The following is a 23,964-nucleotide window of genomic DNA, read 5'->3' as shown; positions in this document are numbered from 1 at the left end:
TTCACAGTTGCTTGGTGAAATCTTACATTCTGAAATAGTCATAATACTTGACAGTTTGAGCTGCCAGATCACAAAAGTATAAGACAGAACGTCACTGACACAGAGAATGAATACAGGAGTAGTCCAAGTTAGTGTTATTAAAGTCATTTTGTGAGAGTCCCATCAGGCAGGTAGAATAGAGTGATCTGTCCCAAGCCTGTTCCCTCAAACTTACAATCAGCTGTACGATTTTGCTTCAGAGAACTTTGATTAAAGGGAGTTTTTACTTTAAAATGGACTCCAAAGTGGCACCTATCCGTAGTGGCAGAGTATTACTGTTGTAAGGTAGTAGTCATTTGGGAAGTAGAATGGCGCGCTAGAGAGAGAAGGCAGAAAAGGTTTATGGTAATTTCATTGGACACATTGGGATTACTCATACAAAAATGGCTGACTATAAATTGCTTAAAATGAAAAGTGGAAAAAGTTTGACATTATTTTGCGCGATATTCATTTAGGACATATTAATATTTATACAAGTTACCAATACCAATTTTGACATTTCTTTTTGCAAGGTCTAACTGACTCAAGCTAAAATTACGTACAGCGTCTTTTCTTCCAACCAACGAACCCACTCTAACAATTTGGCAAACATGTATGCCTTTTTCTTCCATGATTTCATATAGATACTGTAATGTACGAAAACATGGGGGCCAAAAACATTAGGAAAAACGAGCATCTGAATACTTAGGGCTGATAGGTGGAATTAACCAATCACATTTAAGTTTCTACTCTCAGAAGCAGCGGTAGATAAATTTGCGAAGAGAATAATGAAATTGTGAACCTTTAGCGATATCGCACACGTCTAAATTAGGTACGGTCAACATTGTCTGAAAAGACCTGCTCAAACCTTCAAACCTTCAAGGCATAGGTGATATTGTAAGGGAAAAGTTGTATTAGGCACCGTCGCTATTCCACACATGTAGAGTTATTCATCTTGGGTCAAATAGTACAAGAACTAATCGCTCACAGGCTGATGACATGGAATATCAAATCGTCAAGGCCCTAAACTGGATTAAAACCACTTTTTAATCTAAATACTGTGCCCTCTGGTCCACAAGGTCCCAATTATGGAGAATCCAATCTTGCTGCTTCCAACACCACACATGTAATATAGAAAAAAACACCCAGTTTTGTAATTAAAAGGTTGCAGGACTTGAGTCACCTTCATATCTTTTTAATATATGTATTCACACAGTTAGAAGGTTAAGTAGTGCAGGCCTAGGGAGAAGTCTGGAAGGATTTCATGCTAGATTGCACTGCAGCAGAAGTTAGGTACTTTTTGGTCAAATATCTTAAGGCAAACTTTATGTAGAGGAGCTCGCCGAAAGCTGAGAATCATTTAATTAAAAACACCAAATCCCCAGAAGAGGAGGATTTAGGGCAGTGTTTAAGATTCTGCCATAGACAAAAAACTGCCTGGGATTAATTATAATATGGCCAAGTTACAGATCTCACTAACTGAAAATAAAGTAGAGCGTGCTGCACAAAATTAAAGAGCATTACAAATGATGTGTTTTAAAATGGGTGTGTGATTTTGTCTAAAAGTTTGTCCAACCAAAATGGGTTATAAAATTGGGCTGTATAATATATTGCAATAGAATCAATATGGCAGCTTGAATTGGCGTGTTTAGCACATAAATGAAAGTCTCTGGCTGACATTGAAAGATCCTGCCTTTCTATGGACAAATCACTGTAGTTTAGACCTTAGTTAAGAAAACGTGTTGAAAAGCATGAGATTTTGCCATTTATATTTAAATCTTCCGTTCTACTTCAAGGCTTGGAACCTAGAAAGAAAGCCTACAGATAATGACCAAAAGGGATAGACTGAGGTGGCTGAAAGTTCTACTGCTACAGCGCTAATGCAGTATATAGCACCAAAGCTAAGTGAAGACTTATGCATATCATTTCATAAATCCCTAAAACAATAGTTAGCCGGTGACCCGAGAAGGAGCCAACAAACTTTAGTGTAAAAAATAAGCCCTATTATGTCCCCGGCTTGTCAACACAACCAAAACACATGGCTGACTTTCCCCCTAACTAGCTGTGCAGAAGTCACAATGTCGAGTATACTTTTGTTTTGGCTGTGACCCTTTGCACCTTATTACCTCCAATCACAGATCTGCGCTTTGACGACGTCCCTCCAGCCGCAGACTCTCCCTATGGAGCCCGGCGAGGTGACGAGAGCTTCCTACGCCAGGATGAGTCTGCAGGATTTGCTGTTTGTGCCCTCCTACCCACTCTCCACAGCACAGCAGCCCACACACTGAGTCACTGCACTGGCTGGGGCCCAGTCTGTCTCCTCTCCTCCTCCTCCTCCTCTTCTCTTTCTCTCCTTTCCTTCTCTCCTTCTCTCCCTCTCTCCTTGTCTATCCGCGGTGGCTGTGATTTGATCTGAATGCACGCTGGAACTCGGAGGGGTTTGTAGTCAACATTTTGCGACACGGATTTTAGCTATCGACTTGGATTTTGTTTAAGGGTAGGGGGCAGGGGATGGTATAGAGAAGGAAAAAACTGAAATCAAAGAACGCAAGGAGTTGACTTTTCAAACTTTGATTGGTGATGGTTGGCCTAAAGCAAAACCTATGTCACTCAAAATCAGTTTCACCCTGGATTTGTTCTTGTCCTTCTACAGTCCTGACCTAAATCTGTTACTACTGTTGTCGCGATACAAAAATCGTAAACCCAATATTTGACAGTACGTTCTTTACCATGTTACCAAATCCTAACAATTCCAATTTCCACTAATCCGGCACTCATTACTGCTGCTGCAACAAAATCCGAAAACTCTATGTTTATACCCAATCTGCACTTTAATCCAGCAAAAGCAATAGGAGGTAGCATGCCAGAATACATAAGCATTTAGTGTAATTTAGTATGGGAGGTAAAGGGAAGCCATTATGTGAGACAGATGTATCAAGCAGGGTTTTTAGCAGCACTTAAATAGAAGACATCTATTGGTGGGCGTGACAGGAGGCAGTTTTTCTTGACTCGGGCCTGTTAGCAAGTGTCGTGTTGTGGCAGTTCTGGTTGGGTGACTGTCCTGTGGTTGACAAAGGAAATGGGTGCCTTGTCCTCTACAAAGTGACAAGTCCAAAGAGCAAAGGAATCGAGGAACAGCAAAACAAACAGGAGGGGCGAGGAAGTAAAAGTGGTGGTTTCAAAAACAAACAAAAAAACTGGGTACATTTCTAGCAAAACATGTAATGCTAAAATGAGATTAAATGGGTGGATCAAACTGCGCTGAATGTCTCTTAACCTCCATTTACACCTACTTACATTCACAGTCATGTTTAGTCTATTAAAGCCTGCATGAAAATACATATTTTTAAATGAAATGGATCAAATCTAGGTTAAGGGGTTACTATCTTTTCTATGTTTAAGAAAAATCTGCACTCTATTAATGAACCAACTGAAAGACAGAAACGGGCCCATTGGCCTATAAACCGGGACGAGGTTGCCTTTTTAGCCCCCCACACCCGGGACACTATCAGGGATACAAGTCAGCCTGTAGATGGCGCTGTCCTGCACCTACCGGTAGAAAGGCAGCACTAAAACCTGAATAAATCAGCCATCACAGCAACATTACATGACCACTCTAAGGAAGACTGCAAGGGAGCATTCAAAACCATCAGGTCTGAAAAACAAACTAGTCTGAAAACCAAATTAAAGGCTCTGTACCTGATTTTTACTGTTTTACAAACGTGAAAAACAGAATTTGTTCATTTTAAATGGTTTGCAATGGCCCAAAGTTATCTCTTACTTACCTCACGCATATCCAGCATACTATTTATTCACCACGATGATCTTATAAGCACTTTTCACAACTTCCAGAGACCTTCAGAGCAGAGCATTTTCACTAACAACTAGCATGCTAACTGCACAGTTCCTGATTTGCGAACACTAAAATGCTTTGTAATTAGATGCAGACAGTTCACAGTGGATCTCAAGAGCTGCTTGTACAATATATCTGTACTGACAAACTTTGCTCAAATACATGGAACAAAATCAGGTACAAGCCCTTTAACCTCATTCGACAACGACATGTGGCTTTATACCATCTTTTTATCCAACTCCAGCCTTTCTAGAGTTAAAATATCCTTACAATAAAGACATTTCATTCAATTAGTGACCTTAGGACCTAGATCGTCTCTCGCACTGTAGCACATAGAATCCATATCAAGAGCTGTCGAGGTCACGAAGAGGTCAGCCGCCGAGCCAGTCATTCGCCCTGACATGAAGTAGCTATTGTGTCACAGGGTTAGCATGTATCTCTGAATGACAATGTGTAATAGCCCCGCAATGTCATGTCTGCCATTGTCTCAGTCCATGTTGGAGATGTCGGCCGGAATTCATTTAAGTCATAAGTCGATCCTGGATGGAAAGAATATCTCATAATACAGAACCAGGAGATAGGCTTGGAGATTAGTGGTTATTTGAGAAAAGACTTTTCGCTTGTGGGAATAACAATCAGCAAAAGGCATTAGCATTTATGGTTTTCAGTGAAGAAAGTGCCTAAAAGTTATTCATAGAGTTTGATAGTGAGGTGAAGTACTGCACCACCATGTTTAAAACTTCCACTGCTATAACTTCTATTTCAACTACCAGAACTTGTACTATAACTGAATAATTTAAGAGGGTTGGGTCTGGCTAGAAAGTCAATATGCATTTCCACATTTGCACAGTGGGAGGCAGCTGATCCTCTGAGGACCCCCAGAACAGACCCTAAAAAGTACATGTATTTTATCAAGTATTTTGAGTTAAACCCTAACACGAAGATGGTTACTATTGCAGTTTACAATGAACAAACTGTAAAATAATCTATAACAGCTTAATAATAGAAACATTGATTTTCCTGGAGCAAGCGGTAGATTTTCATGTATCCGTTTTTATTCTTGAAGATGGTTATGTAGCATTTTTAAACCTGCTTGAATGACCTGGAGAGTTATTATTATTATTTTTTTAATAATCATAAGTAAACACAGCGCAGAGGGCGGAAATAAGGGTTGGGTGAAAAAAGACATGTTCTGAACTCTCAAATGCAGGACAAAACAGGATTACTCAAGCATGCACGAATCAACTGACATACAATTCTGAGTAAACGAATGATGAGTGAACACCGTTATAACACGGTTAAAAGCTGATAGAAGCCTTTACAGAATATGTCTCCTTTAAGTTGCATTTCGCCGTGGCACTCATTCTCAGTTTTCCACCAATCCATCCCATAATAACTCAAGCAAACTCTTTCTCCTCGCAGCGTTTGTACTTTGCTTCAGTCTTGAGTGACTTTGCAGTGGTTCTGTGTCACGGCGTCTGGGAGTAGCGCGATGCATCAGATTGGTTTGACGCTTGTTTAAATGTCAAAGATGGTCAAACATCTCTCTGGGAACACGAGGCGCCCCAGAGGCAGCTGTGGGCCACCTGTCCGTCATGTCAGGATCGTCCCGCAAAACGCAACATGACGTTTAACCCGTGCACCGTTTGGGAGAGCGGCGGGATGCGGGCTATGATATGATTGGCTCTGATGGGTCATAGGCGCCGCTGTGATTGGGGGAGACAGTGGGCAATGACTTTTTGAGGTGAATTGAGTTTGCACTTAAGTCTGAGAAAACTGCTGCTGACGTGGGCATGATTTAGCAAAAAATTTCATTTACTCTCATCTCTTTTATTGCTCTGTTTTCTACTTCCACATCAATACCCCTGCTTTTGTCATTCTTGCCATAAAATATTGATCATGACCATGTTTAAAGGTGCATTATGTAACTTTTCCATTTGCTTATGTCCACAGTATGACATTAAACTTGTCTATCTTGCATATATTTCAAATAAAGACCAAGTTGTAACTTGGTTTTGTGGTGTCACCTGCTTGTCTCAGTGGAAAAATATAAGTTTAATGCCCAGAAGACAAAAAAAAAAAAACATCTCCGTGGAAATAATCAGCTAGTGGGTCCTCCATCAGAAAAGTTACATAGTGCATCCCTTAAAGAAGTTAGGAATAATAAGCAAGTTAATGAGCCTGGGACTTCAACATTTTAAAAAAGCATTAAAAAAACCTTCTGCACACACAAAAATACCTGCACTGCTTAAATGGACCAGTTCCTCTTGCCACTTCTAAAGATGCATTTTAGTTTCTTGTTTGTCTCCATTTTCTAAGAACTTCAGGGCAACATTTGATTCATTCACTAAATCTGATGTGTGACTGTCCTTGGCAAAAAATTGCTCTGCTAAATGTGAAAGGTCACATGCTAGAAAGAAATGAAAGATTTCTTAGAGTAATTTGGTATCTGAGAGATTAAAAAGTGATGTACAATGGGACTTGTACAGGAATTTAGCCATTACTCCACATCAATGAACAGGAAATCCATTATAAAAACACATAAAACTGGAAAAACTTGACCGGGTTGGACTGCAACAGCCTTGACTTTGAAGTAAATATTGTTGATTGACAGCAGTGATGACCCGAGGAGTAAATTTTTTCATCCAGCACTGGTAAAAACGGAGAGATATGGCAAATCCTATGGCTATAAGTCCTCCCTCTTGCACTGTCACATATGTTTGGGAGTAAACATAATAGGAAATGTCAGCAGCAGACAGCAGTATTTTTTAACTGCACCATGGGACATTTCAGAAACAACTTTGCGGTAAAGATATATAAATTCAAAGACATAAATGCGTTCTATATATTCTGTTGCTTTGACAAACTGACATTTTAATCATGTTTTTTTCAATGTAAAAGATGTCAATTATACTAGTTATGCCACAAAACAAAAATTTCAAACTCTGTTTCGATACAGATATAGATTATACCATATTGCTGGTTTTCAGAAAACATCACAATATTTTATAGGTCATTGTTAATATTCCTATTTTTGTTGTAATGTAGTGAGTTCTTGGGTCTAGTCTGGTTCAACATTCATGCATTTACTTTTTGGATATTTCATGGTAAAGTACAACGTAATCAATAGGAAAAACTGGCCTTTGCCCCCCATCTGTGACTATAATATCACATTTTAGAATCTGAAAACCACCAGTAGCATTTAAAAAATAAATAAATAAAATAAAACAAAGTGAAAGGGACAGTGAACGACAAGGAAAAATATCTTTTAAGCTGTTCTCAATGTTCTCAAATTTCCCTTGAGTGAGTACCTCATTTTGTCTAATTGTAGATGTTTCATAACGTCTTTATTATCAAATGAGATGAGGGAGTGCTTTTTGTTTCCAGTTTAGCCAAATTAATCTGCATGTGAGGCTGGCTCCAGTTTACATCTGTCACATGAAGGATTAACAGAACAGATTGTCTGATTTTTTGACAATCCTAAAATATGCAATGCCTTTTTCACAGATTTTAAATCTTCTCCTACAGAGAGATTAAAATATAATATCGTCCATTATGTGTTTAATTATTTTTCTCACATATTTATGGTAAGTAATGAATGTGAATGAATTTGTGAATGAAATCTGTGCAGCAGTGTGTGGGGTTGTAGAGAGCTCCGACCTGTTGAAGTGTTTGGAGCTCACAGCTGCTCCCCACTGAACGCTCTCTCGCTCAGACTGACCCAAATGTTAAACGCTCACAGGCTAGAGGAGAGAACCAGCCCAGATCTCACAGCTCAGCACCTGCTTTAGTCTGGGTGGATGCATAGTTTACATCGGGTTTGAAGGCGTGGCTCAGATAAATAAATACTAGTCAATATTGTCATTAAACTACAAATTCAATGGTATCTGAGTAAAGGGTTTTTATGGAGATCTCATGACAGTATACAGAAGACAAAAGACTGTAAGAGACTATTTAAACACTTAAGATTTGCAGTTTAGATTTAAAATTCCACAAACATAACCTGATTGTGTCCCCAGATATGACGTACAGATATTCAAATCAAATATAGCTCGTACTGATACGAATTGCAATGCTGATTTATTCCAAGTTGTTTGTTATAATTTGGTGTTTTTCCTCACAATGATTATCCAATCATAAAACAGAATGAGCCTCACATAAGTCTCTCATTTAGGTTGCCAGTTTCAGTGCTGAAATCCAGTTGGTTAAAGCCTAAAAGGATTCACTCTCATCTGAATCCTCACAACCTCAACCCCCGCACCTGCAGCCAGTCCTTCATCAGTGCTAGTGCAAACTCTGCTGCTTGTGCATATAGTGAGAAATCTTGTACTTGTCCTCAATAATATGCAGGTTAAGGCACCGGCAACACATGTTCAAAACGGTAAGAACAGAGGCTGCATACAGTTCCATTAAAGCCTATTTACTGCCAAATTATTGTCAATTATTTTTTATTGAACCTTGCCACATTTGTCAGTGCTCAGTGTCACTTCACAAATATGGGCACTCACTTTTCAGTCACACTTGGCTGTGGTGATGAACTATTCCTGTAGCCACAGTCACCCTGGGACAGACTGACAGAGATGTGGCTTCTATAATGGCCCAACCTGTATAAGCACCAACAGTCTATCACATTCACATACTTAGGTTGGATGAAGTAAAGGAATAAAAACTGAAGTATATTTGAACCTCGAGTAGTAAACAAACCAACAAACTAGTCTCTTGTACATTTGGATGTGTATTCTCACCTCTCTCTGTTGAACTTGAGTGAATGCAGGACAGCCGGTCTCTTCTGCCTCAGGTTCCACAAGTGGACGCTGTCATCTGCCAAAGCGCTCACCAGTGCCCCCTGCAGACATGAACAGCTCACGTTCACACTGACATTTACATATCCCATATAGATAAGTGACATTTAGTCCAACTTGTGCAGATTTTCTTGTCCAACATGACAGCATGAGTCAGACATCTTTCCCTGGAAACTGCTAGGATGGTGTGGCTCTGTCCCAGGTAACCGTGGCGATGATTCAGAAGGACGACATATATGTGCATATTGTGTCAGTGTGTGGGAGGGTCTAAAACTATCGTCTGCTCCCCGAGGGTCTATGCTGAGTCATATATAGGCATGAACAGACAGTCGCACATGGATGAGCATCAAGTCCCCATGACAACTTCAGATGTTTTTTTTCTTCAGTCTGCCCTCATATATAAGCTACAGTAAGCACAATGTCACCTCCGATCAGATGTGTGGTGATGTGTAGGACTTCTGAAGTGAACCAAGCAGTGATCTGTGGCTATTTTAACCCACTCACAGCTGCTTAAGAATATTTGAATTGTGATTTGTTAATAATTTTGAGGGAAAAAAATCTTCTTTCCTAGTTCATTATTTGTCTCTTAAGAGCAACCATCAGTTAACCTGGATCATGCCAGACTGATAGCACTCTGAAGGGAGTCCTACACATTTATCAATCTCAAAATGGAAAGCGTTTTGAATCTGATTGGTGGCAGTGTCACAAAAGCAGAAAAAGCTGAAAAATCTAACTTTTGTTCCATTTGGTGGAGAGAAAAGCACAGACATCTTCCCTGTCCTCAAATGCACAAAGCACTTACCTACTGCACGTTTTTCACAAATGTGGTTTGATCCAATTAAAGTTCATTTCCCACAGGTAACTAACGGAAATATTTATTGACAAATAAGCCGGATGGATATTACCTGCCGCTCAATAGTGTTAGCAATTATGCTCCATTATAATATGTGTTTAAAACGATAAATACGTGGATTTTTAACAAAAATGCTGTTTTTTTTATATTATTCTTTTTGGACAAAGAAAAAATGAAAAGAAACCAGTTACAGTTGAGAGCATTAGTCCTGTGCTGAAATATGCTTATTACTGATGATTCTGTTGTTGTATTGTTGTACCTAGATTTTACATTTATTTCAGTGTATTTGAATAATTATACTACATGTATGTATAAAATCATCAGAAAAGTTAAACCATGTTACTAATTTTCTTGGTTGTTCTTCCTTAACATCTCTTGTCTTCACTCCTCCACTGTCCTGTTTTGGGCTCTGCATTGAAGCCCAGCACCCCTCTCTCTTCCTCCTCTTCCTCATCAGTGTTTTGTGCTGAGTCTGTGAGTTTACTGTTGCAGTTGTGTGGGACCCACCTCATTGATGAGAAACTGCAGCTGGATGACTGCCGCTCCGCTCTCATGCTGACAGTAACACTCCACCCCGGGACATCCGAATCTGAGACAGGCTCAGTTAAGGAACTCACACACAAATCTACAATTAAACACTGTACATGTATATATAAAACACATTCACTTTTATGTTGTGTTTATGCAGCGTAGGAAATACTTGATTTGGAAAGTGTTTGTGCTGACTAGTCAGATGGATGCTTCAGCAGTGAGACCTAAACTGCACTTTGAAATTATTTGTTAAGTCATGTACATTAGAGCTGTAATATACTCTTCTTAAAACCAATTTCTGCAACTGACAAATCAAGCTGGTTATGGGGTGATACAAGGACATAAGCTCTACTCTTAAAAGGTGCACTATGGAGCTAAACTCCTCCATCTCAATTAAGACACCTCAAGTCACATTACAAGCCCGATCTGTGGAGAGACAACCCCACACGCATTAAATCCATGTTTGTCCACCTGTAAATACACATGCAAGAGAATAAATGCAACATGGATCATTCTAATGCCCTACTATGGAACATTTTAGTCAATGTAAGAATATCCACCTATATCTAAATGTGACTTCATTCCAAGTGTTAGTTTGCATATAACCTGTAGCATTACATTTAAGGTTATTTATATTCATGCAGCGGAACCATCCATTAGTGTTACTTATCATAGTGCGTCCCTTTTTAGCATAAGCAATACTTCAGTTGTCTTTTTTTGTATTTTATGGTCCATCTTTAAAGCCTTATATACATTTATATAGTGGAGAGCTGGATCATGACCGCTACTGCCCAGATGCATATGAATCATGTGAAGAGGAATTGTTCTATTGCGGCCATAATCATAGCCTCTATCTTATTATGATCTATATGCCTAAGAATAAACCAGTGATGGGCCATTTATAAGCACTGGGGGCAGTGCTGGAGCAGGCTATGACTCAAATATTAAGCAAGGTTTATGCTGCATTAAGAGGTCATACTGCCATTCAAGCAGGTACGATGACTGTCCCAAGGTTTCGCGGGGCCATTAGAGTCCAGTACATGATATATTTATACATATGCTCAACTTCAAAAGGGATGGGGAGCTAAATTCTTTCAAAGTGATGTTACTCAAGTGGGTATGACACAATAAGGTAAGTTTAGTCAAATTAAAATACTGACATTACAACAGTAGAATTAGTACTATAGCGCTTACCACCACTTCTACTACCACAAATATGTAAATAATGAGGTAAAATACAGTCTCATCTATACATTTTGAGCATTCCCCCCCAAAAAAGCAAAAAACACCTTTGCCTGGTAATGGAAAAAGGAAATTAGGTAAAAAGTTTTTCCCCTCATACTGAGCAACCTAGATTTCAATTTCGATTTCATTCTGTCTCGTTAAAAAGTAATAAAATGGCTTTCAATATTCACTTCCTGAAAATAAACAATATAGGCTTTTTAATTTAATGCCATGTCACACGAAAAATAGTCAAAGTTCTCTGAAGACTGAGCTCTGAAAACCACTTTTACTTTTACTGACAGAGGATTAAAAAGACCCAAACAGAACATAGACGCTTAAAGCTGACCGAATCTCGACCTCCATTCAAATTTGATTAATTGCACAGGGCTATAGTCAAAAGTATCACTGCGAAGGACTGTAAAAACATAATTGCTGCACTCGAAAGACTTAAAACCACGGCACGCAGCGCTAGTAGAGAAAGAGCTAACGATTTCCACAGGGCTAGACACTTGAAGCAGATGGGGGAATAATACAGGACTAAAGATAGATCGATGACACTGATAAAAGATCCGCAGTATTAAAAACAGGGACGAGACTTCCTCTTCTGGCAGAGAGAGAGATCGGCTGCTCAATGATCATATCCATCCATTGTACCTGTGCGACTCCTATATGAACCAAGGTAGAGGGCGGTCACTTAGCGGGAACATATTGCTCATGATTAGTAATGGCGAAATGAGTTCTCCAGCTGTCTCAATTTACCCATAATGCCGTTCTTGCTCCAACAGAATAGGTTAGCCATGCTGCGACTCAAATGAATGCATGGTAATGTGTGGCTTGGGTCTACATAGGAGTCAAAGCAAAAAAGGTAGAAAAAGCAAAGGAGGGCCAAGCAGAAAGAGCGATTTAATTAAGCATAAAAAACAATCACGTGTTGGTAATGAAAAGAGTAGGACCAAGGCAGTCACTAATTCAAACAGCGATAATCAGGTTCTCCTCCTGCACTGTAACAAAGTGCCCCCTCAGCCGTTCAGACAGCAGCGGTTCGCTCATTAAGTGGCAACCTATGTAATCATTCCCATAGAGCAGGGAGGTCCGGGCAGCTAATAAAGAAGCCTGTGTGGGCGCTTTGAACACAGCCAAAGACAAAAATAACTAAAACGTAACTTTCTTTCAGTTCAGATCATAATTGTATTGTAAATTTGAGCTCATGTTGACCTAAGTGACGCTAAAATGGCTGCTTGCGCAAAAATGTGATGTATTTAAAATGTATTAAAACAAAAAGAAAAAGGAGAGGAAGGAAAAGAAAGGGAGAGAGGAAAAGAGGAAAAACGGAAGAAAGGAAAGGAAGGAAAATAAAAAGGGCAAAAAGGAAAAGGGAAAAAAAATCAATAAAGAAGAATGGAGACTCAACCCTGACACTGAATGTAAAAACTGGTTTTAACTTCATAACGATGCTCACTCCTTTATTCATTTTACCTGCTCAATAATAAAACATAAGCTCATTGTAAACCCCCAGCCCACCCCAAGTTTAGATCATTGTTTTATTTCTGTTTCTTGTCCTATGCTTTGTACCAGGTTTATCATTTTCTTGTCTGTTTCTTTGTCTCCTTTGCATGTTTCTATCTCTTGTCAAGTCCTGTTATGTTTTGTACTGTACTGTTTTTTTTCATGAATTAAAAAAAAAGAAAAAAAAAAAAAGTATTAAAACATGGTAAAACAAGGCAAGAGCTATGCACTTAAGAAGCCAATATCATGCAGGTTTAGTTAGATCTCTTCCCAGATACACAATCCAACAATAGACATCCATTTACTGCTACCTACATATTGTTTCCGTGACACTTCACCCACCTTTTCTACCATGAATGTGGTGTGTGAGTGAGTGATTGGCGCCTATCCCAGGGCATCTGTGGCTAAAATAGCAGTTTAGTACGGAGGGAATGAATCATGCAAGGTTAAATCCAAGGTATTGTTGTTAGCATTCATATCCAACGTAAAACAGGTAAAGAACACATCTTGTCTTGGCTTTAAATAACGCAACGCTTTGAACCAATCAGAGCGCAACATGTCAGTTGGACCCGCCTCTCCTCTGCGTGTAAGCCGCTCTCAGTCTCTCTGGTGAATTGGGCTTAGCTTTTCCCTGACAGGACAGGCAATTATAGGACTACAGTGCTCCCAGCCCATCATGCCCCTGACCAGAGGATCCCAGCCAAGCCAGGCCCCGGGCAAACTCTAAAGTCACCACGGCGACCATCATTAGCATCCTGTGTGACACCTGAGTCAGCACAACCAAATTGACTTTACAATACACTGTCGGCAGGTGTCAGAGGGAGGCTACAAAACAAAGTGCTATACGGCGTACCGCCTGGGAATTTAGGTACACTTGGGTATTTTAAAATCACTATTTCTAAATGCTCCTGGATAGAGGTGGGTCCCTGCAGTGAGGAGGAGTATTGTATTGCTTTGTCGTCCATTTTAACTCCTGCTAGGACATTATCCAAGCTTTTCAATGGCATAGTTTTGGCTTTTCATTTAATTAAATGTGAGCCTATATACAATTGATTGCTGCCATGGTACTAAAACTTCAAACTCAATTTCAATACTAAGGGACATTATTTAAACAATATAATGTAACCACACAAACACAACGTAATAATAATTTGAATAATAAAACACTGTGGGCTTAAGATCATTCTAAATCTAGGTATTGATTCTTTTTGACTAGGCCTGCCACGATAACAAATTTTGAAGTAAATTTGAAGTATAGCAACTAAAACAATAACGACAAAAACTATTCATGATTTGCAATACATAAACAACACAGTACTTTGTTTGCATGAGCCTTCAAAGTTATTAATTCAACCTTTTATGGCTTAAATGTTATATTGTAGAATATTAAACATCTTTCATTACTTCAATAGACACTTGTAAAATACTGCTGAGTCACTAACAGCATTTGAGGACACACAAACCCACTAGCCTTTTCAGTTGACCCACCACCATCCCCCAGCTCCTGTGGTAGTGAGCACTCTCCAGGCGTGACGGAGATGCTGGTCAATGAGGGTCAAAGTCTTTGGTAATACAATTTACTGCGGGCAGGATACACCATTTTTCTTCCTCTTCACATCTTAGCATAACCAAATTTGGATTTCAGTATTGCCATTTTATTTGCCATGTATTTATTCTGAGTGGCTTGTTAGGTCTGCGGCCGAGTGTGACCTCTCCACAAGCAGAGCAATGTGTTGCTAGTCAAAACTGTTTATAGGCTTTTTACAGCTAAATAAAAGTCCCGCAAATGCTAAAACTCAAGACTTGGGGACTGAACCGCTGATCTTCTAGTTCAAAGCTCTTTGTTTAATTTCTGTGTAGACTCTTTGCACACCTTCCTGGGCGACACATACCTGAGGAAGGTCAGAGGAAATGGAACCTTGTACTAATAAAAGTGAACCAAGAGCGAGACAGTGTGCGGGAGTCTTCTTAAAACCTTTCAGAAAAGCTCTTTGTTTCCCATTTGACTCTCCATTGATCCTCAACGACTATGGGTTTCAGTTGATCTCGCAGCATTTTATTTATTTATTTATTTCATATTTATTTATTTAACGTATTTCAGTTTCCTCATAAATGAAACACTGAGGACTTTTTCCCTTTCAAACGATATATACCGGTAATATTTTTGTTTTAAATTGTTAATTGTTATGGCAACTGTCCTAATTTCTGCTCATTCTGGAACCTGAAACCGGATGAGCTAGTTATGCATAAAAACAGACTGTGGAGCTGCTAAAATGTACATTATTAAACTGTAGAATTCAGGTTGTAGAGTCTTGTCACCAATTAAAATGATCAGGTTCAACATTTGTGAATTTACATTTTGGGTATTTCCTATTAGAAAACATTTTAATCAGATATTACAGTACTGCATACAGTCTGGGGGCTAATTTATCAGCGCTTCGACTCCAGTATCTCCGAGCAGTGACCACGGCATATTACAAGTGAATTAGGCCTCAGAGCCCTGTCACATTTCCTGTCATTTCAGGCTGACTTTGCCGTTCCCACTATCTGATGTTATTAAGTGCACATCCCGAGCGTGTAAGTGTTACATTTGTCTTAGTGAACCGCGGGGCACTGTGCAGCCGCTTACCGCGATCTCAAATATGTCTTTCCTAAATTCACATTTCCTCCCGGCGCTGTGTCATTGGCTCGATTTCACGCCACAACAAGAAATAACATCATTTCAATTTCTGCGGGGTTGTTTTCAAATCATCGGCTCCTGACAGGGTTTAAATACATTTAGAGAATGGGAAAATTCTTATCAAAAGGGGTGTACTCTAAAGCAGAAAATATGTACTGTTATTTAAAAGGGCACTGTGAAACTTTTCTAGTGAGGGGGGGTTACTTATGTGGCAGGCAAGCTCAAAACGCCTGTGTAATAAATGTAAGATAGATCCGTTCATTGACATTTCTGGCCTGTAAATTGGCCTAGAAGAGTCACTTGCTTGTCTCCATGAAGATGTCATAATATAATTTAATGTCATAATATAATGTGGAGCATTCCAGGTAAAGCAATGTCCTCTCCATGGAGACAAGGTTACAGACTCCACAGAAATTACCCACCGTTTCTAGAAACTACTGGAAAACTAATAATAATACAATACAAACTGGGACCTGATGTCACTAAGACACTACATGTGTTCTACTTAAAAAGGTAAAATGTATTGCACAAATACTCTAAAAAGGTGAAATGTATTGCACAAATACCCTAAAAAGGTAAAATGTATTGCACAAATACTCTAAAAAAGGTTAAATGTATTGCACAAATACTCCTACTCCTACTCTTACTCTTACTCCTAGGCAATGCAAGGCAAGTTTATTTGTATAGCACAATTCGTACACAAAGTAATTCAAAGTGCTTTACAAAATAAGAAGGACATTAAAATCATACAAATAAAATCATAAATAATCACAAATAATCATCATAAAATTAACATTAAAACAGAAGAGTGCAGAATAAAAACCTTTCAGTCATATACACAGCTAAACAGAACTGTTTTGAGCCTGGATTTAAACATTGTCAAAGTAGAGGCTTGTCTCACATCTTCAGGAAGACTGTTCCAGGTTTTAGCTGCATAAAACTGAAACGCCGATTCCCCATGCTTACTCCTGACTCTGGGCACCAGCAGGAGGCCGGTCCCTGAAGTCCTCAGAGTGCGAGATGGTTCATATGGCACTAACATTTCCGAGATGTACTTTGGACCTAGGCCATGGAGAGACTTATACACAAGCAGAGCTGCTTTAAAGTCTATTCTTTGAGCTACAGGAAGCCAGTGCAGAGACCTGAGCACAGGACTTATGTGCTCGTACTTCCTGGTTCTAGTCAGGACCCGAGCAGCACCATTCTGGATGTACTGCAGCTGTCTTAACGCATGTTTGGAGAGACCAGTGAGCAGGTCGTTACAGTAGTCTAACCTACTGGACACAAATGCATGGACAAGTCTCTATAAGTCTGGCTTTGACAGTATACCTTTGATTTTTGCAATGTTTTTAGGTGGTAAAATGCTGTAGATGTTATTGATCTGATGGGGCTGTTAAAGTTCAAGTCTGAGTCCATTATTACCTCTAGATTTCTAGCCTGATTTGAAGGTTTTAGAGAAAGAGACTGGAGGTGACTGATAACACTTTCTCTATGTTTCTGTGGGCCAAAGATGATGACTTCAGTCTTGTCTGAGTTTAGCTGGAGGAAGTTGTTTTACATCCACACTTATCTGTTGGATGCAGTGGCAGAGTGAATCCACTGGTCCATATTCACCTGCTGCCAGTGAGACATAGATCTGAGTGTCATCTGCAGAGTTGTGGTAAGACACATTGTTGCTGCGTATTAACTGGCCTAAAGGCAGCATGTAGAAATTGAACAACAGGGGTCCCAGGATTGACCCCTGGGGCACCCCACAGGTCAGGGACACCTTATCCGAGACACATGTTCCAATTTCAACAAAGTACTCCCTGTTTTCTAGATAGGATTTGAACCACTTTAGTGCCTTACTCCTACTCCTACTCCTACTCCTACTCCTACCTTTACCCCTACCTTTACCCCTACCATACTATACACAATGTAATATAATATACGAGGCCAATTACCTCTTTGAATACCATTTTGTCCCATCCACCACCCAAACTATCCTAAACTAAAATGACTCAGTATGACTCCTTACACTCTCAAACTTTCTTTTGAGCTCTACCACATGGGACATCCTCAGTGGGGGACATTCTCAAAGTTGCAGGAGGTTATGTGAGGGGGTTGGACATACTGACCACAGGCTGTGTTAAACGAGACCAGAAGAGAAGACAACGAGAGAGCGGCGCATGGGTCATCATGGAAACTGGGTCAAGCTCAAGTCCTGTCAGCTCACATAAAACTGCTCTGAGCTCCTCCCAGCACAAAGTTGTTGATAATTCACTCTGAGACCACATTTTCTGTTTCATCTGGAATCCTTTATAAGCTAAGCCACTTCAGGACATGCAAGAAAGTGGATTTTGCGTAGAAGATAAAGAGCGTTAAAACTTGTTTCAACTAATAAATATTTGCAGAGGGTGCCAAATTTGTTGATTAGTACCATTACAACACTAATTTCATTTTTTTTTTTAGAAAGGCTTGGTACAAATCCCAATGCTACAATAACAATAAAACATAATTATACAATTGAATGTAGACAACGTAATAGTATAATATAATAGTAGTGAATAATACCATGCAGTTCTGAGGAAGATCAAGATCTTTTAGAACTATTCTGAAAAGTGATTTTTTTCTGTAGTTTTTCTGAGTATATCCACTTTACAACCGTACTGGATGGTACTGTACATTCAAAAATATGAATCTAAATCTAGTGTAGATGTAATCTTCATTCATCTAGAAGGTAGTCTTTATACTAGATGTAATGAACTTTATTCTGTGCATTTAACCCATCCTTCAATGCCAGAATGTCCCATAATAACAGAAGTTTGAGGTTTCCATGGTAATTGTGTACACTAGATTTTCCAGAGAAACTGTTTCTCATCAATTGGGCATTCTCAACTAATTAATAAGTCTTAAAAACTGACTATATTGTAGATTTGTGTAAGAATAAAAATAGCAAAGAAAAATACTAATTAGTCACTCGTAGTACAGTATGTTTATTCTAGGTTATTCTGGTGGGCACCTCCATCGTCATTAGGGTAGTATTTTGCACGGTGTTGCCCGTTGACAGCAAATAAGTTCTATATATGACTACAAAGCCGTTTTAAAGCTTCCCAGAAAATGAGTGCATTGTTGACTTACTGGTCACATGAACATAGAACATTTTACACCAATCAACCTACTTTACAAAAAACTTTTCTCAAATTCTCCATTGAAATGAATGGGATTCCTGCTTAACAAAGTGGCACCACAAAGAAAGCACGGTTTAGTCTCATTTATGCCAAAAGTGGGCGGGGCTGGTTTAAAAAACAACAACTGTGTCCATATATTCTTATACTGATATAGTCAACAGATATGTACAGTACAGGACACATATTAGGTTCCACTTGGTAGATATGCATTGCTTTATCAGGAAAATTATAAAATGATGGCTTCCTTTCACTTATGATGACGTTGCTGACTTATATACACAGTTATTTTTGTCGTCTATGAATCAATGCACAGGGCGTATCTTCAGACAACTACAGCCTTAGCTAAAAATGTGCTTGTTTGTTGTGTGGAGTGCTGCATCATGAAAACAGCTAGTTTGACCAGTGCTCAGTTACATCTAGCTGCAGACAAAGAACGAAGAGCGGAAAGGAAAGAGCTGATTAATGGAGGATGAAAAGTAAAAAATAAACCCCCCCAAGAGAAAACGCCAGAAGCGCGAGTGAGCCTCTGAGCTACTGCTGTGACGTCAGGCAGCCAGTGACGTCTGAGCTCAAACCACAATCGTACATCAGCGAGCCAAAGGGACGGGGGGAGGGAAAGGAGAGAGGGAAAGGGAAGGAGAGGGAGGGAGAGGGAAGGAGGGGGAGAGGGAGAGAGAGAGAGAGAGAGAGAGACAGGGAGACTACAGATGGTGAAGGTGGGAGAGGGAGAAGAAGAGGGGGGCCGCAAACGGGGAAGAAAATTACGAAAGGAGAGAGAGAGAGATGAAGGGGGGAAGAGAAAAAGGGAAGTAGATAAAGGAGAGGAGGAGAGATCATGAGTAAGAGGGAAAGAGACAAAAAAGGAATGTAGCAAGAGGGAAGGGGAGAGAAAGTAAAAGAGAGAGAAAGAGATAGAGAGGGATGGGTGTGGCGGGGAGAGATAGACGGGCAGAAAAATAAAGGAGTGTGAGCGAAAAATGGAAAAATGAAGTGGGGAGGAGAGATAAAAGTTAGGGAGGAAAATAGAGAAATAGAAAGGGGGCAGTGAGGGTGAAAGGGAGCGGGAGAGAGGGAGAGAAAGAGAGGGAAGGCCAGAGAATGGAAAAGGGCGGGGCTAACACAGAGAGCTGCACTAGACTGAGACACCAGGAGAAACAGGAACATACAATACAGAGTTAAAGCACCAAATCACATAATAATAGGATCATTTTTTGCTAGAGCTTTAATGGCACTCCTTTGCATTGGTCTAATGACAGAGGAGATGCGATAGATATGCTCCATTGGTTTCAGGACGCTCACAAAAACACAAAAAAATCTGAAACCGTCATCAAATTTGATAATTCATGCTCTTTTATAAACAGTAACATTCGGTATCTGGTCACAAATATTGGCTAAAATCCTTGTTATATTACCTCGAGCTGAGCTAAGCTAACCGCTGACTTAAGCACAACCAAAGTGCCAGCTCATATTCTTGTACTGTATACCTCACTGAATAGAGATCATCATATTTGTATAGCCTCCCTTTGACCTCTATTGCCAGAGCCCTTCTCTCACCACAGTCCCTAGTCAGTAGTACCGCTCGGGGCTGTTTACATCATCTCTAAGGGCCACTCAGGGAACCAAGTCTTCATTCCTTTAGCGCTCCTGCAGCCATGAACTCTGAACCACTGCTACCTGGCTCAGATAGAAGTCAGTCGCCTGCTTAAATTAAATAATCCAGTGAAAGGAGCATTGCATAATTCAAAAACTTCAATATATGTATGAAAGTATGCTTTATGTTTGAACTGGTGCTACACGTTGAGCACAATTTATACAGAAGAATAAACATCATGACATGTCACAGGACAAAGGGAGCAACAAATGTATTAGTTGCAGGGATGTAGAAAAGCTGATTATACGTATATTAGTATATTTAAAATTATAAACCACAACAACCATTATTTGCTTGGATCTAAAATGTCAAATGTTTGCTTGTTCCTCTGGAGTAAAATGTCTGAAAAATGTGTGTCTTAATTTGCAATGAAAATAATAATTTGACTGTCTATAGTTGAATAATTGTACTTAAGGGAATATGTTGGATTCATTACAAATAGTAGATTATTCATGAAAATCCACAATTTTTATGACATTTTGATTAAATAACAATGCTTTTTGTGATAAAATGTCTTATATATGTCTGTATAGTTCAGATAACCCACATACTAATAGAACTAGATTACAAGAGCTAGCTTTATTTCAGTAGTGGCTTAGTTACGATTATTCTGATTAATCGTTGCAGCCCGATTACTTACTAGTTTTGTCGTGATAGTAAAATTTCGATATTAGTTTTAGTATTGATTAGTATTTGAGTTTCGAAACTTCTGACAACCCTATCATTTACCTACATAGCGTTGAATATTCTGAATTTCCTCAGCAAGCATACACATTTAACTCCCATGACAACAAATTTTGACAATTTCGTATGCAAATTCAGCGGTCACCGAACACCAGTCATGCCCGAATAGCTGCTAAGCTAAAAGAACAGGTCTTCAGGTCTACCCTCTGAGCTTTGGAGATTTGCACGTTGTCGCACTAAACAGACCCTTATGACTTCTCTCTGCTAATTTGTTTGTTTCTGCTCCCTCTCACCTCCCTCCGCACAGGCATTCAGGTGTAGGCAAATCCATCAATGACACAAGCAGGCAGGCCAGACCCCCGGTCCCTCCTGAATATCTGCATATGCTAATTCCAGCACCACAATAACACTGCTATAATGCGCCGGGGAAGAAGTTGCAAGCGCCGAAGATTCATTTGTTTAATGCAGTCGTCGTATAAATACTCCCCCTTGACATGTTTGATTTATTGTGGAAGCAAACAGTTTAACTACGTGAGCCCGCAGAGTTAAAACCTAGCAAAGCTCCACACTCACAATCCCTGGATCCATTATGGTCCCTGTCCCCGAGATTCACGGTGATGACATTCGTGATAATGGCCATTTGCCGAGGTGCACAGTTCAATGTTTGCTGTTGGGCATGTCGCACTAACAAATGAGCAGTGCCAGAGGATTGAACAGGTGAAATCTTGGAATGGTGACTGCACCTATAAATGTTTAGAGTATATGTGGAGAGCTAAATGTACTGAAGTGTTGTTTTTGTGTGTAGTGCAGCGTAAAGAGAAGAAGTCCAAAGGAGAGTAATAGAACTAACACAGTACTGACTCAACAAAAGATGAGCCACTGTATCCAGGCACAGTTTGATCATGGCAGGTGTGGTTAACCTGGCTCATGGCAGATCTATGTGCAGCAATCTGAATAGAGTTCTACATATTTATCCATCTGGAACAGCTCTCACTGAAAATGGCTGGTAAAAGGTAGAACGCCATGACGAATATTTGAAGTTGATTGCTCAAAGCTTCACAACAGCCAAATAAGCAGAAAAATCTAAATTTTGCTAGATCAAATTCAGAAAATATACAAATAAATGCACAAAGTGCTTTCCCCTTAAAATAGGCTGAAGTACGTCCATCCATGTCACCATGTTTGTTTTGGTTGGTGTGGGCGCTTCTGCCTAGATCACAATGTGAGGAGATTATGATGTTTTTGATTGGTCTGAACCACTAGTGGCCCGAGCAATCACAACAGCAGGTATGCTTAGAACGTAGTTTGTAGTAACAACAAAAAAATCATCAAAAGTGCAATAATTTCATTAGCCCTTTTTCAGTTAAACTCAGCGTTTTAATATTATCAATGTAATCACTGCCAAGCTTGTCACCCGGTTAAAACTCTTCATTGAAATCAGTGGATTCAGTAAAGAGTACACCAATGTATACATTTTAAAGACAAACGGAGAAAACCAGGAGCATTTACAGTAAGGAAAACATCCAAACTTTATTTAGAGAAATTATTCACCCAGTGATTCAACCCACAACCTCCTTTAGGACCCATTGTGGTGGGCTATCTAAGTCAAGTGTGCCAGTCACTGCAGTATTGTTATTGTTAAAGCGTCTAAAACTGGCATTTCATATGCAGTAAAATGCCACTCTGTCTATAATAAGAATTCTACTTTAAATAATAAAACAATGAGCATTAGCTTTGAATGGCCTCCATTGCATTGACTGCTGCATTACTGAAAAATGTATGACTTCTCATCTTGTGTTGACCTAGGATGCTACTTATAGATCAAATGGCAACGCAGCTATTACAGTAATGGAGTGACAGTCCTGTTGAAAAATAGGGTTAGCTTGAATTAGCTTGGGTGTTAGCCAAATGAAGCAAGCCAAGAGCCACACCCCCTCTGTCCCTTGTAGCTGGGTGCTTTGCTGGAGCATGGCCAGTTCCTGCCCAGTACAAGGGTGTTAATAACCCAAGACATCATCTAATTTTAGCGCCACGAAGTTACTGCACCGGACTACAGGCGGAGGCAGAGATGCGGAAAGGGAAAGTGGGAAGATGAGGGCTTGGAATTGAATCAAGGTTTGGGAATTCTGTAGGGATTGGGAGAACGAAGAGGGAAAGAGAAGAAGAAGGGATAAAGGAGGAAGAGATAGAGAGTGAAGAGTGTAGGAAATGGCGACTCAGCAGATATGGCCCAGGGCTGGGATATTACCACTGTGTATGTGTGGAGAGCGTGGGCTACGAGACATGTAAGAGGATGCAGAGGTGAGAGCAGCTCTTAATGAAAACAGATGACAGAGGCACGACAAGAAAAGAAATGAGATATTCCCCATTGATGACCTGACAAACGGTTCTATAGGATCAATCTATAGGATGCTGATCACTGTAAAACTGCCTAATAGTCTTATTCCCATCAGCCGCTTAGTAGAATTCTGAACTGGAGCTTCTCTTTGTGATAGCAATGCAAAGCCAGTTATGGGATTATATTTTCAACAGGCGATGTGCACCACTCAACAGGGCGTCTCCTCAAATGACAAGTGGGCTGAGTGCAGCTCCGGGAATTGATTTTGAAGACGGCTATTATTTTAGCATTTGTGGTTAGAAATAAGATTAGCATCAGTGCAATCAAGTCCAACGCCTTAAAAATGATGTACTGTGAAGGGGACCACACACTAAATGTTCCATGTAGTAAAAAACACTTTGGAAAATGTCAAAGAAGACAACTGACAGATTTTTGGCTATAAATCAATGATATAATGGTGTGTTAAATGCAGATTAATCATTAGAATAATACATCATGGTTCGTTAAAACTGACAAATCAATAAAGATTAGAAAGTAGGGATAGAACCTCCGATGAGATGCTTTGATGCAGTTTGTTTGAGTTTCAAGACCAATATGCACATAGCTTTGATGGGCTTAAGTAACTGCTGCAAATCAACATCAACCCAGACCAGC

General features: G+C 39.7%; 1 protein-coding gene across 3 annotated transcripts in view; it reads right to left on the bottom strand.

The window, feature by feature from the left end:
• Positions 1–23,964, bottom strand: part of stxbp5a (syntaxin binding protein 5a (tomosyn)) — a 102,154-nt gene that overhangs the window by 52,756 nt on the left and 25,434 nt on the right. For all 3 annotated transcript variants that reach the window (XM_055232353.1, XM_055232354.1, XM_055232355.1), the window contains exons 3-4: positions 10,034–10,115; positions 8,617–8,717 (exon numbers count right to left, since the gene is read on the bottom strand). In XM_055232353.1, coding sequence (XP_055088328.1) covers positions 8,617–8,717; positions 10,034–10,115 — 183 coding nt within the window. The remainder of the gene's footprint in view (positions 1–8,616; positions 8,718–10,033; positions 10,116–23,964) is intronic.

The sequence above is a fragment of the Periophthalmus magnuspinnatus genome, chromosome 24 (assembly GCF_009829125.3).
Source record: "Periophthalmus magnuspinnatus isolate fPerMag1 chromosome 24, fPerMag1.2.pri, whole genome shotgun sequence".
Lineage (NCBI taxonomy): Eukaryota > Metazoa > Chordata > Actinopteri > Gobiiformes > Gobiidae > Periophthalmus > Periophthalmus magnuspinnatus.
The sequence above is the reverse complement of the archived record's forward strand: the minus strand, read 5'-3'. Positions and strand labels throughout refer to the sequence as shown.